Source organism: Hemitrygon akajei, chromosome 32 (assembly GCF_048418815.1).
Source record: "Hemitrygon akajei chromosome 32, sHemAka1.3, whole genome shotgun sequence".
NCBI lineage: Eukaryota > Metazoa > Chordata > Chondrichthyes > Myliobatiformes > Dasyatidae > Hemitrygon > Hemitrygon akajei.
In genome coordinates, this window is record NC_133155.1 from 6,315,670 (window position 1) to 6,328,744 (window position 13,075).

At 39.4% G+C, this 13,075-nt stretch overlaps 1 protein-coding gene across 4 annotated transcripts in view; it reads right to left on the bottom strand.

Annotated features, from left to right (window-relative positions):
- The window catches only part of cep85 (centrosomal protein 85), a 131,630-nt gene that overhangs the window by 98,442 nt on the left and 20,113 nt on the right, over positions 1–13,075 (bottom strand). For 3 of the 4 annotated variants that reach the window (XM_073034573.1, XM_073034577.1, XM_073034574.1), the window contains exon 2: positions 7,898–7,979. The exons of the other annotated variant lie outside the window; for it this stretch is intronic. In XM_073034573.1, coding sequence (XP_072890674.1) covers positions 7,898–7,952 — 55 coding nt within the window. In that variant the 5' untranslated portion in view covers positions 7,953–7,979. The remainder of the gene's footprint in view (positions 1–7,897; positions 7,980–13,075) is intronic. 4 annotated transcript variants of the gene reach the window in all.

A 13,075-nucleotide genomic window follows, 5' to 3' on the forward strand; every position in this document is an offset into this window, starting at 1 on the left:
TTACACAATGCTTTCGACAATTGCATCCTCCAAATCTTCATTTTCATTCTAACATTCAAGATGATTGTTGATAGCTTCAAATTCTTCATAGTTCCTAATCTGTTGAAGTAGTGAAATTGTTTCATTTTCACCCAGGGCCACATCTAGCATCTCCAAACCAGAATGTCTGAAACCAACAAAATAGTTTTGAATTGTCTTTGTTTATTTTTCATCAACTATCAGTTACAAAAATCACTGCTTTCTGAACGCAAACACTTCCAACTGGATACTAGACTTCCTGACTGGGAGACCTCAGTCAGTTCAGATCAGAGGCAGCATTTCCAACATCACACTGCGCACGGGGGCACCCCAGGGCTGTCAGCTCGGTCCACTGCTGTTCACTCTGCTGACCCATGACTGTGCTGCAACACACAGCTCGAACCACATCATCAAGTTCGCCAATTACACGACTGTGGTGGGTCTCATCAGCAAGAATGACGAGTCAGCATACAGAGAAGAGGTGTAGCGGCTAACTGATTGGTGCAGAGCCAACAACCTGTCTCTGAATGTGAACAAGAGAGATGGTTGTTGACTTCAGGAGGGCATGGAGCGACCACTCTCCACTGAACATCAACGGCTCCTCGGTAGAGATCGTTAAGAGCACCAAATTTCTTGGTGTTCACCTGGTGGAGAATCTCACCTGGTCCCTCAACACCAGCTCCATAGCAAAGAAAGCCCAGCAGCGTCTCTACATTCTGCGAAGGCTGAGGAAAGTCCATCTCCCACCCCCTATCCTCATCACATTCTACAGGGGTTGTATTGAGAGCATCCTGAGCAGCTGCATCACTGCCTGGTTCGGAAATTGCACCATCTCGGATCGCAAGACCCTGCAGCGGATAGCGAGGTCAGCTGAGAAGATCATCAGGGTCTCTCTTCCCGCCATTACAGACATTTATACCACACGCTGCATCCGCAAAGCAAACAGCATTATGAAGGACTCCACTCACCCCTCATACAAACTCTTCTCCCTCCTGCCATCTAGGAAAAGGCACCAAATCATTCGGGCTCTCACGACCAGACTATGTAACAGTTTCTTCCCCCAAGCCATCAGACTCCTCAATACCCAGAGCCTGGACTGACACCAACTTACTGCCCTCTACTGTGCCTATTGTCTTGTTTATTATTTATTGTAATGCCTGCACTTTTTTTTGTGTTGTTCTTACATAGTTTTTGTACTGTTTCATGTAGTACCATGGTCCTGAAAAACATTGTCTCGTTTTTACTGTGTACTGTACCAGCAGTTATGGTTGAAATGACAATAAAAAGTGACTTGACTTATTTTTAAAAACTATTCATTCTAAGCACGGTGTGTAATGTCTAACAGCCACACAAGTGCATGTCATTTACGCTAATTAGAAACCATTCGCCAACAGTCCCCTGTCCCAATTAAGCACCACAGTGTCCCAAATAATCGAAAGGAATCCCAGCTATTTTCTTGATTACTTTTTGTTCTTTAAGTGTTGTCTCAAATAAACAACTTCCCCAATTAACCAATGGCCCAATTAAGCAGTATCCACTGTAATTCCAAGCACGGACAGTGTACAGTTTGAGGAGAATATGTACAAAATTTCCTTGTCTTATTTTGGCTCGAAGTTTGGGATTTTCTGCTAGAAGAGCTTTGTTAAGTAAATCCAGTAGATTTTATAGATAAACAATAGAGCCTCTTTATGCCAGTAGTGGAATGAATATATGTTTAAGATGCATGATAACATTCCAGTAAAACAGGTTTCTCTTTCACAAGACCCATTAGAAGAGGCGGGTAAGATTCTTAAACTCAACTATATACAAGCCCAGCACAAGATAACCAGGAAATCTTTGAATTGCTCCCAATGTATTAGCATCCTTACCTAATTAAGGAGACCAATACTTCAAATATGGTCTCACAGCCCTATAATAACTGAACCACATTCACCTTGCCTTAAAAGTTAATTCCCCTAACAATGAATAATATTATTAGCTTTCCCAATCACTTGTTGCACCTGCATAACCCTTGTTTTGTGAATGGTGGAAAGGCTTTTAGAATCAAGAGACATGAGATTTGCTCCAGAAATTCTAGCATCTGACTTGCTCTTATAGCAATAGTATTGAAAGGGGTGGTTCAGCTATGTTTCTGCTTAATGATGACCTCCAGATATTTATAGGAATTTGAAGAGGTTAGTGTCATTGAATCTCTTTTGCTTGTGAAGTTACAGCTTGCTGTCTATGTGACTAAGTGCTACTTTACACTGATCAGCCCATACTTGAATTACTTCTGGGTCTTGCTACCTATAGACAGAGATTCTCATTATATGCTGCAAATGCAATTGAAAACTGTATTCCACTTCTGAAGTAACCTAAAAAGGTCCAGTCTTGGATAGTGCTCCAAAAAAGCTCGTAGACCATCAATGTACCTTGGTTAATGGCAGGGGTCCCCAGCATAAAAAAGATTGGGAAATCTACAGCATCTTCTAATAACTATGACTTCCCTTTGTGCAAACCTGTTAAAAGTTTTCTCCAGAATCTACCTATTTTGATTTTGATTTTACCAACACTTGTTACTATCACAGGTGGTCACAGTCAGCTCATTACTGGAATTTGGGATATTTTTTCTGTGTCTGCACCTTGCTTATTATAAGGTCTAAAATCAAGTTGTTCTTCAAGAATCCAAACCAAATCAAAAATTTGGCGCTCCTAGATACTTTCAATGTCTATATAGCCAGTGGCTTCTGGTACTCTTGGTATACTCTTAAATCAGAGTACACCATATTCATTAATTTGGACATTGCAATATGCATTTTATCTGTAACACTTACCCAAAAGGCTGGTATATGTCTAGGGGAAAAGGAGATCCAGCCACTCACCAACCCACCTCCCGTACACGCAGGTGCTGTGAGAATCGCGTTTATGCCTCGCGCCCGCCAACAGTATCAAACCCACAACAAATACCGGTATGAAATACACTTTAAAGAGTTTACTAAAATTAAAAGAGTATTAGGCAATACAATATATATATATATATATATATATATATATACACAAGAAAAAAACAAAAGGCGCCAACTTATCAAAGTTCAGTCAGTTAGTGCACTCGTTGGAGCTCAACCAGCGAACCATTCGACCCCTCGTCGCTTGCCTCCGACTTCCACGTCTTCCACCTCGGATTCCCCGGTGGTCTTCCGAGTGCACGTCCACCTTCCTCGGCGTCTCCCTCCCGACTCCCTTCACACCCCAAGCCCGCGCAACCCCTCCCCCAAGTTCCCAGCCTCACAAAACACAATAACATTCCCCATTGATTAACAAATGAATACAATTACCATATCAGCCATTCTAAAGTGAAACAATGGCGAGAGAAACATTTAACAAAGAAGCATCCCTACTCATAACAAACCAAAGAAGCCCTTTTTAGTAACATACACAGGATATTGTACATATCCTAACCAGATATGAATTTCACATTCAAGCTTGCATTCTAGACAGATGTTCATGGGCTATCAATTTTCTGCTGCAACAAAACATCCCCACTTAAAACAGTTTTACTAATACTGGGACACATTGTTACGAGCCGATTAGCAAGCAGTGCAGGGCGGTAAAAGTTTTAACCTAATTGTCTGCCATCCTGCTGCTAGCCATTCTCTATCAGTGTCATTAGACACGTGAACCTTTGATACTTAGAGATATAAAATTTAACAGGCTGAAAAAAATATTTGTACACAAAATTGAATGGTGGGTGGGGGGGGAGGCGGCAAAGTGAAATATGCTACATGCCTTAAACTGAAATGCAACAAGTATCTACACAAAAAAATTCCCTTATTACTACTGCACAAACCAACAGTAGCACTGAGCAAATATAAATAAAATGTACCCCCTAGCTACACATTGTAAAATATGGAACTTCATTTCAGGAATTGTTTCTTTTATTGAATTGGGATAACACAATGAAAACAACTCCACTCTTCTTTACTAAATGACTCACCCAATGCAGCTCTCTGACAATGCTGGAAGATACATGTACATAAGCCTTCATCAGTACCTCACATCAATAACCAGCACCATACCTATAATTACTGTTTCACTTTTGACAAAATAAGCCAAGTCATAGAGATATTAGTAGAATTTGTGGTACAGATTTTCTCCGCAACAACACCAACCTGTATATATTATAAGTATTTATTGCATCACAATGAAACGTTGGAGTTTTACGCCAGTGTTGCTAATCCAAATGCCTTTCCACCACCTGATCTCACCAAAATCTCATTTTAAATATATATATTTTAAGTACATTGACTGGCTTCATCTCAGCCTGGTATAGAAACACCAATGCCCATCAACAGAAAATCCTACAAAAAGTAGTGGATATGGCCCAATCCATGCCAGGTAAAGCCCTCCCCCCTACTGAGCACGTCTAAATGGAGCATTGTTGCAGGAAAGCAGTATCCATCATCAGGGATCCCACCATCCAGGACATGCTCTCTTCTCACTGCTGCCATCAGGAAGGTGGTAAAGGAGCCTCAGGACTCACATCATCAGGTTCAGTAACAATTATTACCCCTCAACCATCAGGCTCTTGAAGCACAAGGGATAACTTCTCTTGCCCATCACTGAAATATTCCCACACCTATGGGCTCACTTTCAAGGACTCTTCATCTCATGTTCTCACTATTTATTGCCACTTATTTATTATCATTGTATTTTTGTATTTGCACACTGGTTGTCTGCCCTGTGCTGTGGTCGTTCATTGACTCTATTATGGTTGTTCGATTTATTGAGTATGCCCGCAAGAAAATGAATCTCAGGGTTGTACTTTGACAATACATTTACTTCGAACTTTGACTCTTGCTAAATTTGCCTGTGCTATTACCCAACTATTCATTCTAGCACAAGTTTCACATTTTTATCACTCTCCAGAAACTTCTAAATTCAACATTTACTACTGACCATTAAATATTTATGTACCTAGTTTAGATGTTTGCTTTTATAGATGAGAAAAGATTGTGCTAGAAGTCATTAATTTGGAAAATATTCTCAATATCTTTGTATGACACTAATTATATATGCAAAATATTAAATTTATTAGAACACATGTATTATTCATGAAATGAAAACTGTTAAGTACTTCACATTTATAGCCGGTGTAATTAATTTTGAAAAAAATAGCTCAGAAGCATGGCAGTTTTTGAAGGGAAGATTAGAAAAAAAATCATAGTATAGGCTTGAGTCTGGTCTTATTCACACATTTAAAAAAAGTTTATCATTGCCTACACCAACACTAGCAAAGATACTTTAAAGTTGAGCCATATTTCAGACTAGTGCCAGCTTATATTGAACTCTATTAACAGAAGGAGAATAAATCTGCACATAACAACATAAGAACAAAAGAAAGAGGAGCTATCTGGCCTGTTGAGCCTGCTCTGCCATTCAATAAGATCATGGCTGATCTGGCCACGGACTCACCTCCACATACCTGCCTTTTCCACATAATCCTCAATTCCCCTACTATGCAAAAATCTGTCCAACTTTGTCTTAAATATATTTACTGAGGTAGCCACCACTGCTTCATTGGGCAAAGAATTCCACAGATACACCACTCTTTGGGAAAAGCAGTTCCTCCTCATCTCCATCCTAAATTTACTCCCCGAATCTTGAGGCTATATCCCCTAGTTCTAGTCTCACCTACCAGTGAAAACACCTTTTCTGCCTGTATGTTATGTTTCTACAAGATCTCCTCTCATCCTTTTGAATTTCAGTGAGTACAGTCCCAGGTGACTCAAGCTCTCCTCATAGTCTAACCCCCCTCATCTCTGGAATCAACCTGGTGAACCTCCTCTGCAATGCCTCCAAATCCAGTATATCCTTCCTCAAGTAAAGAGACCAGAACTGCAGGCAGTACTCCAGGTGTGGCCTCACCAGTACCCTATACAGTTGCAACATAACCTCCCTCCTCTCAACTTCAATCCCTCCAGCAATGAAGGCCTACATTGATTTGCATTCTTGACAGCCTGCTGCACCTGCAAACCAACCTTCTCTGATTCGTGCACAAGCACTCCCAAGTCCTTCTGCACAGCAGCATGCTGCAATCTTTTACCATTTAAATAATAATCTGCCAGACCCTTCCCCTCTCACTTCACCTATCTCTCTGCAGAGTCTCTGTATTCTTTGCAGAAATTGCTTTTCCACTCAACTTAGTGTCACCAGCAAACTTAGATACACTACACTCCGTCGCCTCTTCTAGATCATTAATGTATATTGTTAACAGCTATGGGCCCAGCACCGAAACGTGCGACACACCACTTACCAGTGATTGCCAACCAGAGAAACAACCATGTATCCCAATACTCTGCTTTCTATTGGTTAACCAATTCTCTATCCACACTAATACATTACTCACCTTATCTTATGAATGAGTCTTTTATGTGGCACCCTATCAAACAGCTTCCAGAAATCCAAGTACGTAAATAACATCCATCTGTTCCCCTCTATCCACTGTTTGTTATATCGTCAAAGAACTTCAGCAATTTTGTCAAACAGGACCTGCTTTAACTAAACCCATGCTGCGTCTGCCCACTTCTTTCCAGATGCCTCACTATTCTTCTTTAATGATAGCTTCAAGCACTTTCCCAACTACAGATATGAAACTAACTGGCCTATCATTAAATGCCTTTTTGCCTATATCCTTTTTTGAACAGTGGCGTGACTTTCACCTTCTTCCAATCTGCCGGGACCTGTCCAGAGTCCAGAGAATTTTGATAAATTATCAAAGTCTCAACTATAACCTCTGCCATTTCTTTCAGTCCCCTGGGACCAGGGGACTCACTTATATTTAGGCCCACAAATTTGCTCAACACCACCTCGTCAGTGATAGTTATTGTATCGAGGTCCTCACCTATAAAGTTCTATCAATTTTTTTGGGAGTAGTTATTGGAAGTTGACTATTCTTAACTTCAATGCTCAGTAACAAATTGCCTTCTCTTCGTTATCCTCACTCAAATGACAAGATCCATTTGGCCAAGGTGTCCAGCACTAAATATCCTGCTATGTCAGAACCCCCAAAAGATGGGAAGAAATTAGGCTGGCAAAATGAGGAAATGGAAGAGCATCTCTCTCATCTTTATTCATCTTGTAACTGCATCTTTTCCAGACAGATCAGCTGCTAGTTCATCAAGCCTGTCTCAGCCTGAGCTACCAATTTGTGCCAGTTTCCTAGTCTCTACAATTTTCTTTATTCTTATCATTTCTCCCAATTCTGTGGAATGTGTTACACTTGTTTTCTAACTTTACCTAGTCATAAAAACAATTATCAAACTAAAATATTAGATTATTTTCTCTCCAGATACTACCTGATCTGCTGGGCATTTATAGCATTTTATGTTTTTTTCTAATTAGAGTACAGTGAAATAATCAGCTCAGAAGATACATCACTAGGTGTTCTACAAATTATGGAATATTAATTATACATCTTCTAGCAAAGACTGAACAGTCTCTTTCCAAAATATTGAAGCAATGCAGAATGGATTTTTTTTAAATTATGAAGGGCATCAACAGGTTATACTTACAGAGAGCAATGAAGTGCTTCAAATTTTTGGGAAAGATGTAGATTAGTCACTAATAAATTCAAAAAGGAATTTGATAAAGATTTCAAGAGGTTTTTTTGATTCCTTATGTAGAAATCATGACTGCAAAATAGTTGAAGTAGCCAGCACAGAAGTATTTAAATAGGAAGGCAGATACATACACAGAAAAAGTAGAATGTATTTTTAAAAAGGTGCAAATACACTTCCAAATAGACATAATACAAAATCTTCACAGCACTGGGTGACAAAGCATAGCAGAAAATGCAAGAATACAGGAAAAGGATGTTGTTCAAAGCACATTAGTGTTCTACCTTTTGTGCTAGTCTGCTGTTCAATCGAGTCTCTTTGCTTGCTAGAGGTAGCCATATGAAATGAGTTCCCCTATAAACAAATCTAAAAAAAAGATAAAAACAAAAAATAAATTACTTATCTTTTATATAAATGTAAAATAACTTTATAGCAATGTCATTGCACCACATCATAGAAACACAGAAAACCTACAGCACAATACAGGCCCTTCAACCCACAAGGCCTCGTCAAACATGTACTTACTTTAGAAATTACCCAGGGTTACCCATAGCCCACTATTTTTCTAAGCTCCATGTACCTATCCAGGAGCCTCTTAAAAGACCTTACTGTATCTGCTTCCACCACAGTCACTGGCAGCCCATTCCACGTACTCAACGCTTACCCCAAACATCTCCTCTGTACCTACTTCCACACACCTTAAAACTGTGCCCTCTTTTGTTAGCCATTTCAGCCCTGGGAAAAAGCCTCACGAACTGGGACTATCCACACGATCAATGCCTCTCATCATCTTGTACACCTCTATCAGGTCAACTCTAATCCTCCATCACTCCAAGGAGAAAAGGCCGTTCACTCAACCTATTCTCATAAGGCATGCTCGCCAATCCAGGCAACATCTTTGTAAATCTCCTCTGCACCCTTTCTATGGTTTCTACATCCTTCCTATAGTGAGGCCACCAGAACTGAGCACAGTACTCCAAGTGGGGTCTGACCAGGGTTCTATACAGCTGTAACATTACCTCTCCTCTCTTGAACTCAATCCCATGGTTGATGAAGGCCAATGCACCGTATGCCTTCTTAACCACACAGTCAACCCACACAGCAGCTTTGAGTGTCCTATAGACACAGACCCCAAAATCCCTCTGATTCTCCACACTGCCAAGAGTCTTACCATTAATATTATATTCTGCCAACATATTTGACCTTCCAAAATGAGCCACCTCACACTTACCTGAGTTGAACTCCATCTGCCATTTCTCAGCCCAGTTTTGCATCCTATCACTGTCCTGCTGTAACCTCTGACAGCCCTCCACATTATCCACAACAACCCCCAACCTTTCTGTCATCAGCAAACTAACCCATCCCTCCACTTCCTCATCCATGTCATTTATAAAAATCACAAAGAGATGAGGGCCCAGAACAGATCCCTGAGGTACACCACTGGTCACCAACTTCCATGCAGAATATGACCCGCCTACAACCACTCTTTGCCTTCTGTGGGCAAGCCAATTCTGGATCCACAAAGCAAGGTCCCCTTGGATCCCATGCCTCCTTACTTTCTCAAATGTCTTGCTGAAACCCATACACACTACAATGCTCTACCTTCATCAATATGTTTAGTCTTATCCTGAAAAAATTCAGACTAATCAGGCTAGTAAGGTATGACCTGCCTTTGACAAAGTCATGCTGACTATTCCTAATCATATTATGCCTCTCCAAATGTTCATAAATCCTGCCTCTCAGGATCTTCTCCATCAACTTAACAACTACTGAGGTAAGACTCACTTGTCTATAATTTCCTGGGCTATCTCTACTCCCTTTCTTGAATAAGCGAACAACATCTGCAACTCTCCAACCCTCTGGAACCTCAACCGTCCCCATTGATGATGCAAAGATCATTGGCAGAGGCTCAGCAATCTCCTCCCTGGCCTCCCACAGTAGCCTGGGGCATATTAATTTCAAAACTCAAACTAGCAGATTCAGACAGAAAGTACTCTGCAAAATCTTCCTGGTTACTCAAGTTTATACTTGTTCCGTATTTTAACTTTTCTATAATTTATTTCTCCCATTCCTTTACATTACCTGTTTCCATTGACAGAATGATAACAATTACTCTTGAGTCACAAATAGGCAGAAGGTCATAATCAGGCAGCAATTATGTTAAAAAAAGACAACTATTTAGGCACCGCCAACCTATCATATCGCACAGTTACATTTTTATTTTTGAAACAGGTCTTAATATACTATTAATGTCAATATACTATTTGTTACAATAAACTAATTATGAGTAGACCTCATAATTGAAAGTACAATAAAATTCAAATACGTAAATACTTGGTTAAAAAATATACAATGATTGAGTAAAGCTCTTTTAGGTTATGGCTGACAACCAAATGAAGTAAAAAGGTATTGTGTACAAGCTGCACTTAATGCAGGCTTTAAGAGAAGAATGAAGATGACATTTGATTAGGTGCCACAAAGCTGCTTAACAAGATAAAAGATACTGGCATGCAAGAATTCATTGTCAGGGCATCAAGTATAAAAGTTGTGAGTCATGTTGTAGCTGATAAAACTCTGATACATTTGGAGTGTTATGTGCAATTCTGGTCACTGCATTACATGAAGGACATGGAAGCTTTGGAGAAGGTGCACAAGGGGTTCACCAGGATGTTAACTGGATTGGAGAGTATTACCATAGCTATGTTGGACAAATTTGGAGTGTTATCTCTGGAGAGGTAACCTGACAAATATGTAAGATGAGAACGGGATGGTAAACTTTAAAAAAAATTAACTTTAACATTTACTTTAATAAAATTTTATTCAAACAGTGCGGTAGGTTTCTGGAATATGGAACCGGGGAAGTGACAGAAGCAGATACAATAGCAATGTTTAAGTAGTGTTTATACAGACAGATAGTGGGATAGAGATCACATGCAGTTATATGGGAATCATCATTGTTGGCATAGATATGGTGGCTGAAAGGCCTGTTCCTGTACTGAACTGTTCTATGTTCTAAAACCATATTATGTTAAAAACATAAGAATAAATTCCACCAGGTCCTTGTAGAAATTTGCCATTAATAATAATAAGTTTTGACAGTTAAATGTACATTAAATGTGTCACACATACGCGCTAGTATTAAACAACTCAAAGTAGTATGACAGTAGGTCAGTTAAAACAACCCAACATATACTTCTATTACCTATCCTGATTTCTTTGGTATCTTGTTCCAATCTTTCACAGCATTCTGTCACAAATTTTATTCCAGAGCAACACAGGACACTGCATTTAACATCGCTTATTTAAGAATGGATTGAATAATTGAAAAAACAGTTGTTTTGTGCCAAGTGCATGTTGCATAAGTATAGTTCTGCTTAAAGGATAACATTACTAAAACTGATTTTTCAAAGACTGCAGGCATGTTTTAACATGGGTACAAATGTGTGTTCTAGTACATGGATGGAATGTAATAAGTTCTCATCTAAGTTTTTTTTTTAAAAAACACAAAATGTAAAATTCATTATTTTATAAACCTCTGCTTATCTGTAAACATAACCCAGATATAACAAGAAAAGAGGAAAGCAATTATCAAGAAATGGCTTACTAACTGTAATCTCAGAAAGCCAGTGCATGCAGAAACTTGCAGAGTAGGGATGGGAAGGGAGAGAGAACATTGCCAAATTTGTATCTTTCATCTAAGCAGATGTCTTCAGCACAGCAGGCAAACTGACACACAAAACATCTTGAAAAACAGTTACCTTGAGACAAATCCAACTTCTTCCCAATCAACATAAATCTTCAAGCAGTTTAAAAGTCACAGGATAGTTATTTAATAAATGACAAGCCTCTATGTTCAGACTATTCTGTACATATACCAGCTAACACTATATTCTACTATAAAGTGAAAGAATGCATAAAATAATAGAACTTCCCTATTTTGCAAGTGAAATCAAATAATACAGTGAACTTGCAATTCAATAGATATTCCTAAATTAATAAGTGAGTGTCCAAACATGCAATAGAAGGTGATGAGAAAGATGACTGGATGCAGGCAATTTAAAAATAAGTTATGGCAGCAGATCTCTATGGTAGTCTCAAAAGATGAGATTTTGGCAAGGAGAGTGACTGGCTGCATCACTGCCTGGTATGGGAACTGTACTTCCCCTAATCGCAGGACTCTGCAGAGTGGTGCAGACAGCTTAGCACATCTGTAGTTGTGAACTTCCCATGATTCAGGACATTTACAAAGACTGGTGTGTAAAAAGGGCCCATAGATCATTGGGGACCTGAGTCATTCCAACCACAATCTATTCCTGCTGCTACCATCCGGGAAACAGTACCGCAGCATAATAGCCAGGACCAACAGGCTCCGGGACAGCTTCTTCCACCAAGCCATCAGTCTGATTAACTCGCGCTGACTTGAGTGTATTCTATGTTACATTGACTGTTCTATTTATTATTATTATTATAAATTACTATGAATCTGAATCTGATTGCAGATTTAGACAGATGTAATGTAAAGATTTCTACTCCTCATGTATGTGAAGGATGTAAGAAATAAAGTCAATTCAATTTAATCATTTTGTGAGGTCTAATCAGAGTACATCATTAATGACACAGCACAAGAGATCTTGAAATACATGTTCAAAATTCCTAAAGGTAGCAACACAGGCAATTAAAGTGGTGAAAAAGGCATACAGGACGATAGGCTTCATTAGTCATGGCACTTTAGTAAAGCCATAATTGGAGTATTGTGTACAGTTGTGGTATATAAAATAATGCATAGCATAGATAGGGAGGATGGAAAGTTACATTTCCCCATAAAATTGCCAAAACAAGACAGTATAGTTTCAAGATAAAGATTAAAGAAGGTTAGAGGAGATTTGAGGAAAAGATATTCCACTAAGACAATTAACTATTATGGACTAAGTGTAAATAGGATTAGTACTTTTGAATACTAGACGGTAAGCATAGACAAGGTGCATGTTTATCCTCTGTGTGATTCCACGGAACAGCTGTTGCCAGTCCCCAGTAAAGGTCCATACTCACTGTGTCTAAATCAACCATGACCAAATGGTAGAGCAGATTCAATGGTCCAAATGGCCCAATCCTGCTCCTACGTCTTGTGCTTGACAGATGTAGTTGTAATCCCTAGAAATCAATACTAAGTGAGCACTCTCTCCAGCCCACCTAAACAGCTACTGTACTTTAGCTCAGTGGCTCACACTACAGCAAGCCATGTAGCAATGAAAAGAAATCACCAACTGCTTCATTGTAGGTGGGCACTAGAAGAGAGGTGAGCCCCTAAATCAGGTTCCTAACAGAGCAGTGAGCAGAGACAGGCTTGTACCTCAATCATCTTTTTATCTGTAACCTGAATTTTTGTACCTCATCAATGGCAAGCAGCCATTTAGCCATCCTAGTCCTAAACTCTTTGATAACTATCAAAACCCATTTTAGGG